The 22721-nt window shown below is 45.3% G+C and overlaps 3 protein-coding genes across 7 annotated transcripts; 1 reads left to right on the forward strand and 2 right to left on the reverse strand.

The window, feature by feature from the left end:
• LOC8061075 (chaperonin CPN60-like 2, mitochondrial) lies at positions 15-5695 on the reverse strand. The gene is made up of 16 exons (XM_002441406.2): positions 5351-5695; positions 5044-5203; positions 3855-4030; positions 3540-3635; positions 3345-3449; positions 2695-2781; positions 2535-2624; positions 2212-2292; positions 2065-2133; positions 1926-2003; positions 1717-1812; positions 1538-1637; positions 1028-1131; positions 797-902; positions 473-551; positions 15-385 (listed from the first exon to the last, which is right to left on the reverse strand). The coding sequence occupies exons 1-16, from the start codon at positions 5561-5563 to the stop codon at positions 280-282; spliced, it is 1746 nt and encodes a 581-aa protein (XP_002441451.1). The 5' UTR covers positions 5564-5695; the 3' UTR covers positions 15-279.
• LOC8068993 (phosphoribosylamine--glycine ligase) lies at positions 8429-13134 on the forward strand. Of its 3 annotated transcripts, none has more exons than XM_002440110.2 (6): positions 8429-8742; positions 8831-8920; positions 9244-9552; positions 9676-10049; positions 10518-11048; positions 12474-13134. In XM_002440110.2, the coding sequence occupies exons 3-6, from the start codon at positions 9303-9305 to the stop codon at positions 12882-12884; spliced, it is 1566 nt and encodes a 521-aa protein (XP_002440155.1). In that variant the 5' UTR covers positions 8429-8742; positions 8831-8920; positions 9244-9302; the 3' UTR covers positions 12885-13134. The 3 variants fall into 3 exon arrangements, with proteins under 3 accessions (XP_002440155.1, XP_021303993.1, XP_021303994.1); XM_021448318.1 differs by having other exon boundaries at positions 8817-8920; positions 12474-13091; XM_021448319.1 differs by lacking the exon at positions 8831-8920 and having other exon boundaries at positions 12474-13091.
• Positions 16908-19090, reverse strand: LOC8061076 (serine/arginine repetitive matrix protein 1). 3 transcript variants are annotated; one of them, XM_021446808.1, is made up of 2 exons: positions 18344-19090; positions 16908-18307 (listed from the first exon to the last, which is right to left on the reverse strand). In XM_021446808.1, exons 1-2 carry the CDS (start codon positions 19073-19075, stop codon positions 17174-17176), a joined length of 1866 nt encoding a protein of 621 aa, XP_021302483.1. In that variant the 5' UTR covers positions 19076-19090; the 3' UTR covers positions 16908-17173. The 3 variants fall into 3 exon arrangements, with proteins under 3 accessions (XP_021302483.1, XP_021302482.1, XP_002441452.2); XM_021446807.1 differs by having other exon boundaries at positions 16908-18303; positions 18340-19090; XM_002441407.2 differs by having other exon boundaries at positions 16908-19090.

Consider the following 22721-nt stretch of genomic DNA (forward strand, 5'->3'; position numbering starts at 1 on the left):
TGACACAAATAAACTAAGCTGTGCTCGTAGAAGAGCACAGTAAAATTCAGCTGCTTCGACGGCAGCAAGTTATTACGCATCAAATAGAGCATACAAAATGGAAGGCGCTATCAGTCCAGGTTACATCACTATCGTCCATCGAACACTATCAAAAGTTGCAACACGGTGTCACACCTCGTTTCGAATAAACTCTGTAGACGTATCCGCTAGGGAAACAAAGTTCGTCCCCAACTTCCCAAGTACAGTACTAGTCTTACAAGTCAGATCGCCTAATTTTCCTCAAAAATCCATTCCACTCATCTGCGGCATTCGGCTGGCTATTCTGGCCTTCGTTGCCGGGAGCTCAGAAACAGCAGCCTCCGTGGTTGTCATCAGCAGGGAAACACTGCTCAACAGCATCACAGCTTTGGTAAATAAGCTTGATCATTTAGTCGTACAAAAAGGAACACGGGCATTTTTCTTGGAAATGTACCTTGCAGCATCTTGAAGTGCAGTGCGGATCACCTTCACAGGATCGATGATGCCAGCCTTGATCATGTCAACATACTCCCCTGCAGTTGGCAAAAATCAAAATGCAGTGATCACTGATTTACTAAGGATTGTTATGTTGCTTTAGAAATTTGGATTTAGCATTTTAGGAGTTACTCCCTCCGTTCCAAATTATAAGTCGCTTTGACTTTTTTTGTTACATCCATTTTACTAACGGGGGGCTTGGCAATGGTGATGTACGTGAAAGAATATGGTATTTGTCAGACCCACACGATTTTAGAATGTTCATAGTTTAAACAGAACAAACCTTTAGCTGCATCATAGCCCAAACTGAGGTCCTCTTGTTCAATCAGCTTCCCTATGACTATAGCTCCATCAATGCCAGCATTTGCAGCTATGGTCATCAAGGGAGCCTGGAGAAATCCATGAATTGTTTTAAGTTCAGGGGACAAATAACCTAAATGTGTGAAGCTACATAGTTTTTTTTTCTCGAATACGCGGGAGAATGAAGCTACATAGTTAGCTAGAAGAAACCTACCTTCAAAGAATTCTTGATAATTTGAACTCCAATCTTTTCATCCTCGTTTGATGTGCTAATTTTGTCGAGCTCCTTGGTGGCATAAAGAAGGGCAACTCCACCACCTATGAAGAGACATAAACGAAAGAACACATGCAACATATGGTCAGGTTGCATAGGTTAAAAAAATAAGGAAGCAAGTAATGAAATGAAATAGTAAGTGGAATACAACAACTCCAACAGATCTCTTATATTAAATTTCCTATAAGTTGTTATAAGAGAGTACCCTAAAACCATCTCAGCGTATTGGAGAACACTGCTGCAGTATAGGAGAACACTGCTGCAGTAGATTACCCTAAAATTGTCTCCTATTTCTTTAGGGGTAGAGGAGGAGGGGGTTCTCTCCTTTATTTAGGGGAGACCGGGAGAGGGGGCTGGTTTTAGGAGATCTCCTAAAATTATAGGTATAGGAAATCTGCTGCAGCACCTCTATCTTCTAATGGAGATGATCCCTCAAGAAAGTTTTGGTACCTGGCACGATGCCCTCCTCCACAGCAGCTCTCGCAGCATTTAGAGCATCTGTTACCCTATCTTTTTTCTCACCAACTTCAGCTTCACTAGCTCCACCAATCTGCACTTTACATGCACATGCTGAAGAGGACTGGAAAAGGAACTTCACACAAACATCACTTTCTGAAATTTTAACAAACCTTGAGTACAGCAACACCTCCAGATAACTTTGATAAACGCTCTTGGGCCTTTTCTTTGTCAAATACAGCAGTGCTTGTGTCAATTGATTCTCTAAGCTGTCAAGGTCATCAGAACAATGTAATTCCAATTGAAATTCCTTCTTTTTAGTATTTTCCAGATCGTCTTGACATCTGATCTGATGCGTCGAAATGTGATAATTTTTCAGTACCTGTTGGCACCTCTCCTCTATCTGCTGTTTGTCACCTCCACCATCTAGGATGATAGTATCATCAAGAGATACAGTTACCTGTGAAGAAGAATGTCACTGTATGGATCTCAGGCATAATAATTTATGAAAGCTGACAAACCTTTTTAGCAGTGCCAAGCATTTGTAATTGAACTTTGCCAAGATCAAGACCGCGTTCCTCGCTAATAACCTTGAAAGCAAAATGATGTATCAAAGTCAAATTGAGTCATAATCGTAATTCATGCTAAGAAACTCTAGATTAGCTAACCTCTCCTCCAGTCATCACAGCCATGTCATCCAGATTGTGCCTTCTATTTTCACCAAATCCAGGAGCTTTGACAGCACATACCTACATTTGACAAGTGGTAATTAGTTGAAATTTACATGAATAAGTTTCACAATGATAACAATTAAGAGATAGCCCAATGACTTGCGAAGGGCAGAAGCACTACATGTGGCTGGTCATTGATTAAAAAGGACAAAGACAAAGAAAAGGGCATGCTTTCATGAACAAGTACAGAAAGTCCAGTAGCTTATATAAACATTTCAGCACAGTATATATCAGGCCCTTAGGAAATTTGTTAATGTCACCTTGAGTCCAGCACGATGCTTGTTCAGTACAAGCATTGACAGAGCATCTCCATCAACATCCTCAGCAACAATGAGAAGAGGCTTGCGGTTCTACATAGGCCAAATACCACCCATCAGATGTCATAGCACCAAAAGCTGAGACATAAATGAAGAAAGTTACCTTGATAGAAATTTCCAATGCTGGAAGGAGAGAATCCATGTTTGAGATTTTCTTGTCATGGATAAGAATCAGAGGGTTCTCCATCTCCTGCACAGGTATAAAATAAACAGTTGTGAAAATAATAGTAACTTGGACTATTCACATGGAATCTTCCTGTACGTTGATGACTTGATGTGCATCTCGTCAATGTTTTCATCTGCCCGTCAACCCTTTACTAAGCCAAAAGCTATCCCAGATACCCCACTTTTATGGGCCTACTAAACACATATGGAACATTTGCAAATAGCCAAACATTAGTGATTATGCAGAAGCTCCTGAACAAACTACAGCCTTTGACTTCCCTAGTAGTGCACATACATTTCTACCAGCATACATGTCAGTATGACAATCACAAAACTGAAGCAAGAATAGAAACAGGGCATGAGAGCTCCTATGCTTTTAATAATACAAGCAGAGAACTTCTCGTTTCCAAAAACAAAGAAAAAAGAAACTGAGGGCACGTTCATTTCCTTGCCAACTTTACCATAACCACGAAAAAAGGAGTGGGCAAAAAACAAATATGGGCAAGGGTACCTAAGATTTCCCAAAAAAAAAAGTTAGGAAATCATTTGTGCTGAATTAATTGGCTCAACTATGAAATGGAGACTTACACATTTCTGAGTCTTCTGATCAGTCACAAAGTAATGAGATATGTATCCTCTGGACAGCTTCATTCCCTGTACTGCTTCAAGCTCATTGTCCAATGTTTTGCCATCCTGCCAATTACCAAATGGTAAGTTGCAGTACAGTAAAATGACTATACAGAAAGAGCCTAATAACAGCTAAAAGAAACACTCGACACTCACAACAATAGTAATGACTCCGTCCTTTCCAACTTTTTCCATAGCTTTTGATATCAGATCTCCAATTTCTTTTTCACCATTTGCAGAAATGGTTGCTACCTGGATTACAAGGGAAAAATGAAACTATGCATGCTTAGTAGAGTTTTTTTCAAGTAAAATGCAAAAAGATGTTACATAAGAGCATACTAGTACAGAATCACAATGATGATTGGTGGTTGTTTACTACAGCAGATGCTATTAACAATCATAGCAAAAGGTACACAATGAACTTCAATAAATGGCTCATGATGGAGTTGAAGGGAGCAAAAGATATCTCACCTGGTTGATTTCTTCTGGAGAATTAATCTTCCACGCTTTACTTTTGAGGTGAGCAGTGGTAGCATTTATGGCCTTGTTTATACCATTCCGCAAGTCCATAACATTGACACCGGCTGCCACGGCCTTGCATCCTTCCGTAAGAATTGCCTGTGTAAGCACAGTTGCACAAGTGGTACCTGTTTCCAGAACACATCAGAAAAAAGTGAGTGGAACTATACTTCATTGAGGCAAGTAAATTTGGTTTGAACTAAAAGTTGTTTGATGTATTGCAAGACGGCGAAAGGGCCTCTAGCCTAGTGGTTAGAGCACTTGAGTAGCATCTTGTAGGCCTGGGTTCAACTCCCCATGGGAGTGAATTAAACAGTTTTGGAATAAAATCATATTAAAAAAAGGTTGGGGTTTCCCCTGCTGACTTCAGTCAAAATGTATCGCAAGACGGCTGATAGAAATTTTGGTAGGGACCTCAAATTTATGTTCTGTGAAATGTGTATTTGCGAAATATATCAGAAACTAACTGTATTTTCAGTATATATGCTCCATCAAAAGAAAATTGATGTTCAAATTAAGATCCATCTGCCTCAGAATATATTGTGAAAAAAAAACACAATTTAACATGGGCCTAATCTGGAGGTTGGAAGTGTGTGAAACAGTACTAGGTTGGCATAATGATTTTAGTCCATAAAACATGATACGTCAAAAGAAAATCTATGTTCAAATTAAGATCCATCTGCCTCAGAATATATTGTGAAAAAACTCAAACACAATTTAACATGGGCCTAATCTGGAGGTTGGAAGTCTGTAAAAAAGTACTAGGTTGGCATAGTGATTTTAGTGCATAAAACATGATACGAATATTAAGAATGAAGGCAAATCTAAGGCCCCAAACAATGGCAATGTAAGTCCAGTGTGACTGTTTGAGCCTCTCAGGCACTAAAAATAGCGTTCTAACTAGCAGAGACAAAATCAGTCTAATGGTAAATTCAATGAATTGATACATACCATCAGAATCCCCTATTCGAACAGCACAAACAAAGTGGAGAAGGTAAAAGTATCATGATGTTGACATCAAAGTCAGACGAAAAATAAGAGATCAATATGGATGTTGTATTGCTGCATAGCAGCTAGCAGGTACTAGTTCAGATGCTGATTCACGAAAAGCACAGTAATTTCCCGAAGCCGTGGTGCCTACCATCCCCTGCAGCCTTGTTCGTAGCATCAGCAACTTGCTTCACCAGATTCGCCCCAACATTCTTCGCGCTATCCTCGAACTCCACGCTCTTGGCAACAGTGACCCCATCCTTCGTGACCTTGGGACCTTTATAGGACCCCTCGATGATCACAGTGCGCCCCTGCAACACAAGCAATCAGCCCACTCTCAATCGAATGCGAAAGCCCGGCGGTTCCACAAGATCCATGCCGGTCACCGCTGCATCACGCCCCGGCCCCGCCCCCCGACCAACGCGAAGCTGCACAGAGGCAAAGCAGGGAGCGCGAACCTTGGGACCCATGGTGACCTTAACGGCGTCGGCGAGGTCGTTGACGCCCTGCAGCATGGCGGCGCGGGCGCCAACGCCGAAGGACACCTCCTTCGCCGTGGACGCATACCCCCGCGCCAACAGACGCGGCGGCTCCCCGCCCGCGCCCCGCGGGAGCTGCCTCCGCAGCACTGAGGAGGACCTCGAGATGGCCGCCGCCGCCGCCCGGTACATGGTCGCGCGAGTGTGCCTGGCTGCCTGCGGCTGCTCGTGTGTGTGCGCACTCGAATTGCTTTCGCCGTCGGGTCGACACCGAGGGTTTTAGAGGAACGGGGTTTGGGTTCCAGAAGGTTCGGCTTCTGTTCCAACACGAGATCCACGCTTCATGTTGGGTCTCGCTTCATGTTTCTTTTCAAAAAAAAATGATTTAGGCCATGTTTAGATTTTTTTAAAATTTAGCTACTATAACATTTTTATTTGTATTTTACAATTAGTAATTTATTATAGATTAACTAAAAAGATTCGTCTCGCAAATTACAGCAAACTGTACAGTTAATTATTTTTTTATCTATATTTCATATTTCATGTATGCATTCAAAGATTCAATGTGACAAGGAATCTTATAAACTTTTGGAATTTTAAAAACATCTAAACAAGACCTTACACTATGTGGATTCTTTCTGTTTAGGACTTTGTATCTTTTTTATTTAATTTTTGTTTTTTTCTGATCCATTCAAGTAAAATAGGTATACCCTATCTTAAAAGTTATTATTCTTACCTTCTTCTACATGTATATTGAGTTTTATTTAGAAATAAAACATTATAATTCACCTTATCGGACGTGGAGAGGCTTGTGATATTGTCTCATAGGTTGAAAGCCTCATAAACTATGAGGTCTTATGCCCACACCTTAGGAGTTTGCAGGTTGCTCAAGTTACTCTACAGTTAAGACTTTAGCAGTATTATAAGGATTATCCACAGTAAACTCTATATCTAGAAAGAGTTGAACTCACAATTCAGCTCCTTGTATTTGCAAGCGTTGTGGCAGTTTTATTCATTATAGCAACTAACAACAATATCTTATATCTTAAGTCGTCAGCCACAACCGTCCAAACAATTGGCTTCATGAGAAAATGAATATGTTAAGAATAGTTGCCCTTGGTCTAATGCATGTATCCTAGAGATCAAGCATTTGCCCTACGTGTAATAGTTAGCATGTTTAGTTTAAAAATTGAAGGTTCATTATGTTCCATTGAAACGAAGAAAAGCATGTTGGGTGGAGACGAGGGAGAAAGGGCGAAGGGCAGTGCACCAGGGCAAGCCTAGGTGGCAATAAGGCTTGGGCGAACCCCCAAATTCATGGGGAGCGAGCAGTGGCGGAGCTGGAAAATTTTTATAACTAGAGCTAATACTATAAACCACCAACATCGGATCATATGTTAATAGAAAAAAATAATGCTAATATATATATATATATATATGAAAAATAAAAGAATTACTCTGGTGTTTTTTTCTTACACCTAAGATCATGGCCATACTAGCCGAGAAGTGGTGGCAATGACGCAACCTAAGGCAACCAGAGCAAAGTTGGGCTAATGCACACCACTATGGGTGTGTTTGGTTCCCATCCGGATGTGACCAAACCTTCTCTGGGCCAGATTTCTTATGTTTGGTTCCTTGTTCTGGGTCTGGGGCATGGCCAGGACGGGCCAACCTTGTAAGGCCAATTCAGCCTTCCCAACTCAGCCCGGCTCCGGCTGGCCATTCGTGTGGGCGAAGTGGTGGGCCAAGTTGGCCTCGATAGACCATCGTATAAAAGAGATCGCTCACCGCCCTAGCTAGGGTTTCACTCGACACTGTCCACTCGCTCTCGGTTGCAGCAGCCCCCGCTTTCGTCTCGCCTTCTGTTCTCCACCCGTGTTCACTCCTCTTCTAATTCCTTGCGGTGGCGGGTTCTTCCCGTCGGCATTGCTGGTAAGGCATGGAGGTTCCCCGGTATTGTGGCTCATTCCCTTCCTCCTCGGTCCCATTTTTACCCGTATGATTTATTTGTAGCAATCGTTTCTTTGAACTGAATAGTTCATATGCCGATTTCGTAACCGAGCTTTATGGTTGGGTCTATGATGTTTGGGTAGATCTGGGTGGCGCACCACGCTGTCGCAGCTGATCTTACATATGGTTAGGGTTCGAGTCATGCTGCTACTGGATTTAGTAGTTGTGGATCCCCTAACCCTAGGCCTGTCATATTTGAGGGTGAAGTCTTTTTCTTTTGGGTAGATCTAGGTGGCGTACCATTTGGTGACGCGGCTGATATAATATTTTACCTTCACTTAACTGATTGTGTTGCCTTGTTGTACTAATTCATGTCTGCATTCTTGTTTAGTCCCATGGATCGTTTTACTAGGCATCGGGAGCTCATCGTTAGGGGCGCTGCTTTGGTGTCTTTGATCAATGCCTGGACGTGGCTTAGGTCGAGGAGAATGATGAGTTCTAGGAGAGGAATTAGCTATGGACCTATGACTGCCAGAGACCAAGAAAGGGCCGCCAACCTTAGGTTCATTTACCATAGCCAAGATGTGCACTGTGTGGAGCTACTTAGGATGAGGAGGGCCCCATTCTCCAACTCTGCGATTTGTTTCGCAGCAGGGCTTTGCTTAGGGAAAGTATTAACAATACAACTGAAAAACAAGTTGCCATATTTCTGTTAGTGGTAGGACACAACCAGAGGTTTAGGGTGATCAAACCCCTTTTTAGGCGGTCCCTAGAAACCATCAGCAGGTACTTTAAAGAAGTCCTGTATGCAGTAGAAGAACTAAGAAATGAAATGAGATGATTCAACCACCAGCTATACATCAAAAATTCAAAACAGCCGGAAGTGGAATCTATTTTTAAGGTTGGATTCCTTAGCTTTAGCTTTATTTGAATGCAGTTTTGTTTTCATTGTCGGTCTAGGCGGGTTGGGCAGGGACAATGGCTCAGCTAGGACGAGAGTGCACACGGCTGCGCACTGTTTTTTTGAGTGGAGCTGCTGCTATTGGCTAGGAGATGGTGTGCGCCTGTGTGCGTTCGGACGGTGGATTTTTGGGCTGGGCTGATCTCTTTTTTTTTTCCTTGCATTCGGGTACCGGGCGGGGAGGCCATCTGTCCATAGAAACAAGCCTGGATTTAGGCCCAGACCGCCGCCGCCGCCGCTGCCACCACCAGAGCGGAGAGCTAACCAGTTGCTCACTTCCCCGCCCGAGCTTTCTCCAGACTGCGCTGACGGCCGCGGTCCGCCGGCCACCGTGCCTTCTCCAGGCCGCGCCGACGCCCCGCGAAGAAGAAGACCTCGGTTGCGCTGGCGCCCGTCGCGAAGCCCCCTCCGGCAAGAAGCTCCGAAAGCAGGCGGCGGACCCTCAAGCTCGTGCGCTGAGGTTCTTTCGACTTTTATCTTTTGCCTATTCGATTCTTTTATTCCCATCCGGTTGTGGTTTGATTCTCGGCGTAGTTGCACTTTTGTAGTCTCGGAAGCTAAGAGGGTTGTAAGAGCATCTGCCGCGGGAACAAAGGGCTAGTACTTTTCAATCCTTTGCTCTGCTTGTTCAGTGCCAGGTAACTTGTATAGTCTATTTGGCGATGTTATAAAGTCCCCATGACCATAAGAGTAGTTGGGTTCGTTGTAATCAGCAAATGTCCTAGTAAGCTTTTTTATGAACCTTCTTTCAGGAAATGTGTTGTGTACCATAAATCAGCAAATTATCTTAGAACTATTTATACAGCAAATCATGCAAATTTTGAACTTATTTTTGTTGAATTTTTTGAGATATTATTAGACCTTTTAAATGTGTATATGTATTTTTCATTATTATATATATGTATATCTTTGTATACTGAATTTATTGGCAAAATTTTAACTTGTATATATTGTGTATTAGATTATACCGAATTGCATACTGTAGAAATTGGCTAGGACTATCCTGGTCCGCCACTGGTCATGGCGTGTGCTGCTTACAGTATCAGAGGCCCTCTCAAGCTCGCTGCAAGGCACCGCTTGGATGTGTTGACTAGTAACAACTCGTGCAATGGCTTCAAGTCTTCAGTGTCATACCCCGTCGCTCAGAGGTGGAGCAGCAACTGCTCATCCATCACAATGCGGCATGTCGCCTCCCATCATCACTTGATTGTTAAGGCTTCAGCAATGTTGCACTCAAAAGCTTCAGCAACTGATGCAGCCACGGCTTCCGGTACATAAGATACTTGTTTATTTTGATTTGTCATCTTAAAATCAGCTCGAAAATGAAATGTTTTAATGTAAATGCTAATCCAAGAGCAAGTTGGCTTGACACCTGTTTGTTGCCTTTTCTCAGATGAGAGGATAACTGTACTGGTCATTGGTGGTGGAGGCAGGGAGCATGCTCTTTGTCATGCCTTGAACCATTCCCCATCATGTGCTGCAGTTCTATGTGCCCCTGGTAATGCTGGTATTGCTCAGTCCGGGGATGCAACATGTATTTCAGATTTGGACATCTCCAGTAGTGATGATGTTATCTCATTCTGCCGCAATAGGGGTGTGGGAATGGTTGTAGTGGGTCCTGAAGCCCCTCTTGTCGCCGGTCTTGCAAATGATCTTGTCAAAGTTGGGATACCAACCTTTGGACCTACATCAGAGGCTGCAGCATTAGAAGGATCGAAGGACTTCATGAAGAAGCTGTGTGATAAGTACGATATCCCTACAGCTAAGGTACTTCCTTTTCATTTATGTGATAAGTTACTCTTGGCATGACTATAGGGTTATATTTATGGAAATGCCTGCATATAGGTGACAGCATCTGTAAGTTAAGATATGAACCAAACAATATACTGTTTTAGGTATTTTCATATAGATGTTTCCTTTGTTTTGAGACAAATTGTTAGCCCTGCTCATGTTGTAATAATCTCATATTGATAGTCAAAAAACACTAGAAATAGTTAACTATGATTTTCCATGGCATCTCTGGTTTTATGGCTGAACTATATTAAAAAACTGTTTGTAATTCTAAAAATTCTCTAGCTATTATGTTTAAATTGAAGTAATTGTGTTGCTCTAGAAAAGAATGAATGTAAGGTCAGTATACAAAAAAGTAAAACATAGCTCATTCATTTGTAAGTATTGATAATTTCAGATGTTAAGCCATTCAAACTATTCTAATTGAGGACTTATTTGTCCTAGTATCGCACATTCACGGATGCTGTGGAAGCTAAAAAATATGTAAAAAATGAAGGAGCCCCTATTGTTGTCAAAGCTGATGGTCTGGCAGCTGGAAAGGGTGTGGTTGTTGCAATGACTTTGGATGAGGCGTTGGAAGCCATAGACTCTATGTTGGTTGAAGGCTCATTCGGTTCTGCTGGTTCACGGGTTATCATTGAAGAATTTCTTGAGGGTGAAGAAGCCTCTTTCTTTGCATTGGTAGACGGCGAAAATGCTTTGCCTCTTGAATCAGCACAGGATCACAAAAGAGTTGGTGATGGTGATGTTGGCCCAAATACCGGTGGTATGGGTGCATACTCCCCTGCTCCAATAGTAACAGATGAGCTCAAACGCATTGTAATGGAAAGTATAATTATCCCTACTGTTAAAGGCATGGCAGCCGAAGGTTGCAAGTTTGTTGGTGTATTATACGCTGGGCTTATGATCGAGAAGAAATCTGGACTGCCTAAGCTTATTGAGTACAATGTAAGATTTGGTGACCCAGAATGCCAGGTTAGTTACCCATCTCCAACATCCACTATTCATTTTTGTAGATGAACAGGCAAGAAATTCCAAAAAATTGATTTTCAAAAGCAAGATCTATACTGTATAGGGGAGTGTCGGAATGCATCAATAATCCAGTACAGACAAAAATTCAGAACAAGATCTTTTGGAAGAGAAAACTTTCAATTTAGCAGAATGATGCATTATAGTTTATATACATGTCTAAATTTGATCATTCCAATTTTGGTTTTAGTTAATATGATCAAGGTCCTTTCGTTGGACAACAGAATGCAATGGATCTGCATATCTTTCCAACAGAGTCTGTGCTTGTGCTGCACTTTTGCCCTGAAATTTGCTGTCTAGCTCTGCCACTAATAGTTCACTCTATTTTCTTCCAGTGGATGGGTTGAGTAGATTCAATTCCTATATGCAATGTGAATGGTGCATTTCTGTGTTATAGTATAGCATACCGGAGTTATCCTAGGTGATCAGATATATTATTACAATCTGAAAAAGGAGATATGATCATATGATGTATAGCGAAGTAAAAAATTGCAATGCACAGCTTTTAAAGATCTATATAACTGCCTATCAAGGACAAATCTAGTAGCCATTATACTGTTCCTCACTATCTATTTGATCAATATCAGACACCATAAAGTTCCTTTGGTTCATGTAATTTTGGAAGGTCACATTTCTTGACCACTGTGGAATGTCCAATTTTTTACTATCTACTGCAAAAAGTTTCACTTTGTATTATACCAACGACAGTCTTACATTTCTAGCTTGTACCACTTAATTTTTCAGTAATATCTAGGCCTATATTAGTGTCATGGGCATACTTTAGATGGTCCTGAAGCCTGAACCCAAGCAGTGTTACTACTAACATATGAGATACTAGAAACTAAGATTTCTTACTCAACAAAAGGAGATACAAAGCCATCCTTATATATATGGGACAACTTGACCTTAAGGAACTAATCTCTGAAATTAAAGAAGCAAACCAACATAATATTATTTCTGAATAAAAACAAATCATAAGGCTACTGGAACAGTAAACATGCAGGACCATTAGAAGTACCACCGTATCATAATTAAATCTGAGAAACTGTCAGTAGAAAATGTATGATTATTTTTTCTGCAGGAGTAGCTGTTTGCCTAAGTAATATGAATCCAGATTGCAGGCCTCCATCAGTTCAAATTGCTGTTGTTCTAAAAATCCTAATGGGTTACTACTTGTAATATATGTTTGAACTTTATGGAGAATTTCCTTGCTGCATTGTCATTATGCTTGTCTAGTACATCTCAGAAGTACACTGCACAATTTTCAGATGAAATATTTAGCTGAAATCATGTGCTTGACCTGTGAAATATTTTTTCCATGATATTCCAGACTAACCTTTTCTCTACTGATCTATTTTCGTGTCATTATAGGTTCTGATGATGCGATTAGAATCTGATTTGGCACAAGTTCTGTTATCCGCTTGCCAGGGAGAGTTAGGCAATGTTTCACTAACCTGGTCACCTGAAATGGCAATGGTTGTTGTGATGGCAAGCCAGGGATACCCCGGCTCTTATAAGAAGGGGACCGTAATAAAAAACGTGGACAAGGCTGAGCAGGTGTCTCCAGCTGTCAAGATATTCCATGCTGGGACAGCACTAGATGGAGATGGCAATCTTGTCGCCGTTGGAGGGCGAGTTCTTGGTGTCACTGCCAAAGGCAAGGACATCGAAGAAGCAAGGGCAAGAGCATATGATGCGGTAGACGCTGTCCAGTGGCCAGAAGGGTTCTTCAGGCGGGACATTGGTTGGAGAGCACTGAAGCAGAAGCAAGTGGCTAACTAGTAGCTAGCTACCCATGACCATGAGATTTTCCAAGAGAACCACAACTATGGTGAGCTTGTAGTGTTTACGAGTAATAAAAAGGGAAACGGTGTAACATTCCCTGTTTTTGGTTGTGGAAAGACAAAAGTATTGCTGGTCAAACAGCAGCTTGTTAAAGTTTTAACGCCTGCTGATTTCAGCATGATTTGGTACATGTTTGCACTGAGATTGTGTTCGGATTCCAGACAAAACAGCACCATCTAAATTCTGACCAATCGTCTTCAGTTTCCGGATAAGTGGACCTCCCAAATAATTGTGATATCTCAAACCAAACAAAGTTCAGTGGGATCGACACGTCGCACTTCGTCCTTGAATCAAGCACACGGTAAAAATGCTAATGATGCTTCTGTTTTGTTTTCATATTGTGTACTACACTCGTTGGACCAGTTCGATCATCTGAAAGTAAAAAACAGATGTGCAGACAGCCCTAGAGCAGGAATATTGCTAACAACGGCCAACTTAGGCCACGCTGTATTTGTATGTACTCGTTTAGATATAATAGTCACCAAGCTAGATCATCAGTCACAGTACGGTAATTAAAGTGTAAAGATCTGGTGAGTGGTGACTGATGAGAGCCCTGTAAAGTTAGGACCAAAGTTATTGGTGATTAACAATAGATACGCAGACTACAAAGCAGGAATATTGCTAACAATGGCATAACTTAGGACTAGATCGAGTTAAAAATTAGTCAGCTAACTATACATGTTTGGATCCCCAGCTAATAGGGGCATACATCTCTAGCAACGAATTAATTGACTATCAATTAGCTCACTCATTAACTCTTGTATTTAGATGGATTAGAACTCTTTTTGACTTGCTAGTGGTTAGGCCATAAGGGCACTCCCAATGCTAGAAACTATACGTAGTTTCTATATGCATTAATTTTTATAGACACTATATATAGAAACTATGGTTTCAATGGACAGTTTCTATAAAATGTTTTTTTACCCAATCACATTCGTTCTCTTTCCATTCTTAACCAATCATATCAGTTTCTGTCTTGGATTTTGTGTAGACATGGTTTCTAACTTAGACCCAGTTTCTATGTTTTTTACTCTCTCTCTTCAATAACTCTCTTACCACATCAGCAAAATGCTTAGATGGCACTATAATTAATATCTATAGAAACCACAATGATTTCTGCATTGGTAGTGCCCTACGGGCAGTCCCAATGGATAGTTTCTTGATGTAGTTTCCAAGAAAAAAAGACAATAATTAATGTTCACTAGAAACTATACTTCCCAATCCATAATTTCTATAGCAGTTTCTATACAAAAGATTACGTAAATGCAACATAAAAAAGGAGTGGATCACCTGTGGCCAGCAGCCATATAGCCTAATCGGCATTTTCTGCATCAAACACATCCATAATTATCCATAAATAGGCACAGTCACTAAGAATATCTCCCTGAGAACAAAGCAAGCAACTGTGGACAGTTCTATCTTAAACCATAATGTAGTTTTTTTGGCGAGGAAAACCATGATGTAGTTGCCGAATATCGATTAACAAACCAAATTATTCTCTCATACTCTTGTTTTCAGATGCAATTGACAGACTAGTACACCAAACTAGCAGAGTATTATTTACTAGTGCAAATAATATTGATTATATTTTCAGATTATTATTTTCAAAACCAAATGATAGACTGTATACTACTGCAAAGTACAAACGATGCCGATTACAAGACCAAATTATAGTAGACTATTCTCTTTTAGATGCTGCACTTGCAACCAGCGACGTGAGCACTTGCAGGTGCAGATGCTCCAGCAGAAACAATAGCCGGAGCACCAGCGACAGAAGAAGATGGTGCAGTTGCAAGGGCGGCGGGAGCACTAGCGCCTTGCCTGAAACTCAGACCAAATATTTGTGATGAATTAGAGGAAGCGGATCTTGAAAATTTGGGGCGCATCTCTACGCTCCGGTGAACTGTGGCTTGGAGACGGAGAATTTAGAAAGGGGATCTACGGGTGCAGGAGCGCGGGAAGGATATCTGCAGCTGTCGGTGGGAGCGTGCAGGCAGATAGGTGACGCAATGGATCCGTAGCTAGGCTGGTAGAAACTACTAGTGTCTCCCCAACGCGGTTTATCCCGTTTCTTCATGTCTCGGTCACAGCGAAGACTTCGTTTCTCCACGTAGAAACGGTTTCTCTATTTTCTACTCTCTTTCTTCATTAATACAACTGCCATGTCAGCAAAATAATGAGCTGTCAGCTTAATTAAGATAGATAGAAACTACAATTAATATCCCATTGGGACTGCCCTAAGATCCAAGCGGAAGCAGAAGGGACTTCTTTTTTCAGTGGACTGCAGTTTACTGGTCGTCTTCAGCACAACGCTCGCGGAGGCGGAGATGATGACGACACTGCAGTAAGACGGCAGGTCTTTGATAGGTCACCGACCGGTGGAGTGGAAATTCAGGCCCTTCCTTTTTTTCTACTAGTAGGCGATCCGATCCTGATGAACACACGTCTTGCCGTGGATGTGGATCTATCACTCTATCAAGGCCGACGCTTCTTTCTTCGTCCGCTCGCGGAGACAGGAGAGAGATGGACGTGGACTCGCCCGTGTCGGGGAGCGACGACCGGTGACCGGCGTGCGTGGCGTGGCTGGCTACGTCTCGGTGGCTGCCGCCGTCCCGGCTCGCTCGTTCACGTCCAGGCATCCAGCGTACAGTGCACCGGCGGTCGCGGTCGCGGCAACGCCTGGAACGAATATGCTTGGTTTCAGGAGAGAGGTAAAAGCTAGCTGAGCTGAGGTCGGCAGTGGAAAACGGAATTGACCGTGACACGCGTGTGTCACGTCGCGGATGGCGTTTTCTTGGCGAGCCGATTGCGTCTGGATCCACGGCCGGCTTTGCACTTGCCAGGGCAGCCAGCCAGCCGGTGAGCGGTGACGCGATCCGTGCTCGTGGCCGCGCTGCGCACCCCTGTCGATGGCGATGTACGTATCCAATTGCTGAATTCAGCACAGTGGCTGCCCGCTGCTAATCCATGGCCGGGTAGTGGCAGGGTAGTGGCAGTACGCCATGGGCAGTAGCGTAACATGGATGGGCAGTGGAGTAGGGCCTTGTTTAGTACCCAAAAATTTTGCAAAATTTTTCAGATTCCCCGTCACATCGAATATTTAGACGTATGTATGGAGTATTAAATATAGATAAAAATAAAAACTAATTGCACAGTTTGGTCGAAATTGACGAGACGAATTTTTTGAGCCTAGCTAGTCCATAATTGGATAATATTTGTCAAATACAAACGAAAGTGCTACTATTTCTATTTTGCAAAAAATTTTGGAAGTAAACTTTGGATTGGAGGGTCGTCGATGGCGATCCATCCATTAATTCCGGAAAACCGCTTCTTGCGTCCGACGAGTTCACATTCTTCAGGCAGTCAGCGTTGCATTGCGATGCGTAGTGCAGACGACGAGGCAACAAGAGTACACGAGCACAACCTGTTGCATCAGCGGGTCAGGAAGCTACAGTACTACTGCTAGTAGTACGTCCATGGCGCTGGATGACACGTCGTGCATTGCATTCAGGGCGAATGCGAATGCTACAGCATTGCGTTTGAGCATTTCTGCGAATGCTACAGCATTGCATTTTGAGCATTTCTGATGTTCCAATGCAAGTTCCATCGAGACATGAGACGTCACGGTGCGTCCCACGCGCGAGACTGGTGCAGAGAATCCAGGCACACAATCATGCTGCCGTTTTCAATCCACCCTGCAAGCAAGAAGGTGCCATCGTTGCATTGCATGGGCCATCCTGCGATCCGAGAAGACGAGAACGCCCATGATTGATGATCCTATGATAACTTGCTTACGCAGTTACCCCTGTTAATTAATTCTCGAGGTCAAGATCAACGGGTAGCAGCAGAAAGATCTTGGGCGGGCTCTGACGTCCGAACCACCACCATTGTTCACTCATCAACGCTTTGTACCTTGGCGAATGGCGATCACGAACGTATGAACGGTGAACCATAGCAGGATTCCAGGAACATAAACCAGTTGACGTTTATTTTTCAGGTGACTCGAAATTAACAAGATGAAAAACTAGCAATTCTTACATGTACTAATTAGTTCCAGTCCAAAAAAGAACAGCACTGTATAACCCACACTCTAGTAGTTGACCAAAGATTGATGTTTTAGTAGGTTTTTGGAATTTGGATCCTACTATCTAGCTAGCCAATTCCTGCATGCAACCCTTCTCTGCCGTGCACGCACAGATGACTGATCATGCGGCGACGCTAGGCTCCTACTGCTTGCCGCCGCCGCCGCCGCGGTTGAGCATCTCCTTGTAGTTGAGCAGCGAGTTGAGCCGCTGCAGCTGCAGCTGTTGCCTGAACTTGTTGATGAAGTCGTCCGCGCGCGCGTCCACGCACTGCTCCGTCTCCGCCGCCGCCGCCTCCTCCACGACGCCGCTCGAGCTCGACTTGCTCATCCTCGCCTCCTGCTTGTTCGTCTTCTTGCCCTGCTCCCGCGCCGGCTCCGACCGGCTCCGCCCGTAGTGCGCCGTCTGCTCCTTCTCCTTCTCGTCCGTGTCGGCGGCGGCGGGGAGGTCGGGGCCCAGGTCGCCGGAGCGGAAGCGGTAGAGGCCGAAGGAGCGGAGGCGGTCCAGGACGGACGACGTGCGCGACAGCGGCGCGGGCGCTGGAGGCGGGACGTACTCCTCCTCCTGGTAGTGCTGCACCACCTGCTGCTGTTGCTGCCTGAAGCTGTCGATGAATGCCTCCGCCCTCGCGTTGACGCACTCGCCGCCGGCCTCCACCGGCCTCGGAGCGGGCGTCTTCCTCGTCTCCGAGCCCGACTTTGCCATTCTTGACTTCGCCTCCTGCTTCTTCTCCTTCTTGCCCTGCACCGGTGCCGGCTCGGACCGGCTCCTGTCGTAGTGCGCGTGCCGGTTCTCGTCCCCGTGGGTGGCGAAGGCATCGGTCGCTGGAACTGGCGCGGCGGCGGTGGGTTGGTCGGGAGCGAGGAAGCCGTAGAGCCCCAGCGAGCGGAGCCGGTCCAGGACGGACGACGTGCGCTGCAGCGGGGCCGGTGCCGCTGGCGCCCGCGCCCGCGCCCGCGCCGGAGGAGGAACGTAATCTTCCTGGTAGTGGTACTCTTGCTGGAGCGGCGACGGGACCCGCCTGAAACCGCCGACGGCTTCCTCCGCCCCCGCTTCCTCCACGGAGTCGTCGACCTCGGCGACCGCCTTGACGACCCTGGGCGGCGCCGGCGCCACTTGTGATTTTCTCACCTCCGGGCCCGACTTCTTCACCCTGGGCAGCGCCGGCCTCCTCTCATCCTCCCGCGCAGAAGGCGCCGGCTCGGACCGGCTCCTGGCGTAGTGCGCCGTCGCGGTCGTCTCTTCCTCCCCCACCGGAGCGGACACATCCTGCGCGTAGTTCGGCGCCGCCGCCGCCGCAGCAGCAGCGCCGTACTCGGGCGGGAACTCGCCGGAGCGGAAGCGGTAGAGGCCGAGCGACCTGAGCCGGTCAAGAACAGAGGACGTGCGCGCGAGCGGCGCGGGCGGAGGCGGCGCCGCGTACAGCGTCTGCTCCGGGTGGTAGTAGTGTCCGTACCCCGGTTGCTCCATCTGCGGGTGCAGCGGTTCCTCTTGGAGGTGGTGGCCGGGGCCGTGGGCGTCGTCGTGGTAGTAGTGCTCCCTGCGACGGCGCTGCTGGGTGGCGCGGGAGGTGAGCGCGATGGTGCCGATGACGAGGTTGACGACGAGGAAGAGCGTGGCCGGCGTGAAGTATCCCCGGATCCACGCCCACGCGCCGAGCGGCGCCGGCGTCGCCGCGTCGGCGCTGTCCATCTCGCCGCCGCTGAGTCTGAGTGCACGGGAACAGAGACGAGACGGGCTTGGGGGAGAGGACGGAGGAGGCAGGCTGGGACTTGGGAGGCGGTGGTGGTGGTGGGGATTGGCGTCTGGTGCGGTGACCACGGCGTCGTCAGGCGTTAAATGGTGGCTGGGGCTGCGGGGAACCACGCGGCGCGCCGCGGATGGGTCATGGGGATGGTCTGCTGCTGACTTGGTGGGTGGAAAACGTGGGAATCCAAGTGCCGCCCCTCGTGCCCGCGAGAGCCGACCCGCCGGGATTGCAGGCAGTTGATGCCCCATGCCTTTCTTCATGGCATCTTCCCGCTCCGCAACGGACGCGGGCGGCATAACTGCCACGCGGGCCTCGTGCAGTCATCGGCAACAGTACGGTCATACTAGTACTAGCAACAGTGAAGCGTCTGGATCTTTCGAAAAAGAAAAAAACAGTGAACTGCGGCCTTGTTTAGTTCCCAACAAAAAACTAAAAACTTTTCAAACTCCGTCACATCAAATCTTAGGCACATGTATGAAGTATTAAATATAGATAAAAATAAAAACTAATTACATAGTTTATCTGTAAATCACGGGACAAATCTTTTAAACCTAGTTACTTCATGATTGTATAATGTTTGTCAAATAAAAATAAAATACTACAGTAGCGAAATCAAAAAAAGTTTTCGAAACTAATCTAGATTGCCCACTGAATGACTGCCCCACATTGGTTGATGCTATGCCTGTTTTTTCTAGTTCTATCAATTCACACCTCAGATTTCATGCGAACGACCGAAATCTAGGACTAAGATGCTGAGGCAACAGCAATGGCAGCTGAAGTTAGCGAGGGGGGCTGGCAATCGACCGAAATTCCCCACAAGGTTTCGGTCGTTTGGAAAAATATAAAAAGAGGTGTAGCCTACATTTGATTAGAGGACTGCGTGGTGATTTCGCGTCACCACTTGACGAGTTCGGATCATATAAAAAAAACCACGACCATAAATACCAGCAGCAGCAAAAAGAAAATGCATGCAAGGCAACCTGAGAGGACTCAGAGCGTATGGAATGGCTGAGACTGAGGCTTGTACAACATGGGCGCATCGCATGGTTGGACCGTCCAAGTCTGACGCCGTGCCGGACACACATGGCTTCGCTCCGCCCGATCGTCTTTGCAGCTAGGTGAATTGATTGATTAGCTCACCCGCCACGTGCCGTCACGTGCGCTACCCGCATTGACAAACTAGTCTGGACTCCCGTTGAGGTCAACGACGAATATGTGCGCGCCAAATCATCACGTCCAACGCTATCAAAGCCACCTAATGTGAGCAGATAAGCGCGGTCGCTAGCTAACCCGCAGTTAATTTTTCCCCCTCCTCCTGATGCATGGTCGCTGTCTGTCAGTGTCACACGCACGATAACGTATCGAGTCCGATGTGTCTGTCAATCTGTTGTCATCGGCTCATCGCTTTGCCACGAAACGAAGCGAGACGCGCCGGGATAGGAATAGATAGCATAGCACCACACGTCATGTAGCCATCCAGCAATATAATGGATCGCACCTTAACCTTTGCGTGCTCGCGATCGATGCAGATGCATGCAGCTTGGGACCGTCTCGGCGCGGTGGTGTAGCATATACTGTATATACTCCTATATATTTCTAGCGTGCAACCGACTGGTGCACGTCGGTTTCGATCAGTGATCCGTGCACGCAACTGAAGCTCCTGGTGCCGGCCGCCGCCCTTGGTCCCCTTGGCCCTGTCATTTAGGCCAATTAAGAGAGCGACAAGCTTCAGCCGCGCGCGCGCGCTGGCAGGAGCCAGGAGGCTCGACGTGAATACCTGACGGTGGTGTAGTAACGTGGGCTAGGATCACTAAGGTTTGGAAGTTGACCGTGTCAGTCAGTTGGTTTGAGTTTATTTGTCTAATCTGTCAAATATTTAATAGTGTTATTTTTTTTATAATAAATCAGTCAACAATATATTTTGATATGACTTATTAGTTAAATAAACAGTACTAAGTATAGAGAAAGGGGATTGCTTTTATTTCCAATCTCGTAGAGATGCTTTTAGAACTGATTAGATTAGAGTACATTTTGTAGTATCCTTTCCGTTGAGTTCCGGTGCGTGGTGTCACTTGCCAGCTCCGGCCACGACTTCCGTCGCGATCGCCGTCGTGTCGTGTCAGCCCCGTCGTCGGGACCGGCACACGAGAACTCACCAAACCATGGCAGGCAAAATAATTGGATCACATGCAATATGGTGAAATGATATGGCCTTCAATGGAGATTTCATCTCATCTCACCGCGTGAGAAACAACTTCCATGGAGTTTCACCATGGTGAAACTATTTTTTTCTCACTCCTCTTCGTTACATGCAAAAAATGTAGTTTTGCTGACATAACGCTCTAATAAATGTGCATGACATTTTGATGAAACCCCACTTAGACTGACGCGTTGCTAGAGCACAGCAAAGCGCACATCCTTTTCTAGGATTGCAATAGTTATTAATTTAGGGCTTGTTTAGATCCAATTTTTTTTTTGGATTTTGACACTGTAGCATTTTCGTTTTTATTTGACAAACATTGTCTAATCATGGAGTAACTAGGTTTAAAAGATTCGTCTCGCGATTTATAGACAAACAGTATAATTAGTTTTTATTTTTATCTATATTTAATGCTCTATGCATGTGCCGTAAGATTCGATGTGATGGAAAATCTTGTAAAGTTTTGAGGTTTTGGGTGCATAAAAAAAGCCTTTTACAGCGAGATGTTGCAACAGTGTTTCATGGGTGTTGGCGCTAAGGTTGAAAACGGACGGAAAACGAACGGAAAATCGCTCTATCGTTTTCATTTTCATATTTTTAGACGAAAACAGAAGCGGAAGCCGGACAACCGGGAGTGAAAACGGTAGCGGGATAAACGGTAATACGAAAACGAGTAAATACGATCGAAAATAGAAGAAAATGAGCGGTAAGCGAAAATTTAAACCGGAACATGTAAGCCGCATATGATAGCGCAAATACAGAGACCAAAATGTAATACCAAATACCAAATATCAAATATGCACTGACCAGTGACTAATGACCACATTAATATAATACCATATATCCATAGTTCATAGTTTATAATTCACACAAATATAAATTATCCATACATCCCATAAGAACATATCCATAGTTCATAGATCATAATTCACACAAATATGAATTATCCATACATCGCAGAAGACAAGAGACATTTTGGGCCATATTGGGCTTAGGGACTATGTTGGGCTACTTTCCCGATAAAAAACAGGATTCCGCAAATATACGGATACAAACGCTCTACCGTTTTCGATCCCGCTCCCGCTTTAATGCATTCCGTTTTCAGTTCCGTTTCCGTTTATGCCTAAAAAACGAAAACGAGCAGAAAAATACGGTATACGGTTGCGCACGAAACGGGCCCAATCCGTTTTCAACTTTAGTTGGCGCCCGCTAGCGCTGGACGAGAGGTGGCGTCTGGAGTCTCTCGACTCATAGTCATAGCCCGTTGTGTGTGTGTGTGTGTGTTTGTTCTGTGGTGTGAGTCTCTGACTTCCGAGTCTCCATGGGCCGTGGCCCACCTTTCCTACAGGCTGCCGCATCCGAGTCGGTAGTCGTTTCAGTAGTCGTGGCTCTAAAAAAAAAAATCCGAGTCGGTAGTCTGCCTGCCATGTGGGCTATAAATTTCCATCGCGTCACCCCCCACCCGAAACACCGCCATTTTGCTCCAACAACCACCGCCATCTCGATCTCAATCGACTGGTTCTGGAGGTTCCTAGCCGGCGCGCCCAGAACCAGCTCGTTGAGCTAGCGCGTCTCCGTCTCCATAGAAAGATAACAAGACGGCGGCGGCCAGACGACGGCACTGCCCGTCTTGGACAGACTTGCATCCAGAACTTGTGGGCCTTGTCCTCAGGCGACTTCCCTCATTCGCCGATCGCGTTCGACTAGGGGCAGTCTGTCGCTCATGGCGTCGTGTTGCTCGG

Source organism: Sorghum bicolor, chromosome 9 (assembly GCF_000003195.3).
Source record: "Sorghum bicolor cultivar BTx623 chromosome 9, Sorghum_bicolor_NCBIv3, whole genome shotgun sequence".
Classification (NCBI taxonomy): domain Eukaryota; kingdom Viridiplantae; phylum Streptophyta; class Magnoliopsida; order Poales; family Poaceae; genus Sorghum; species Sorghum bicolor.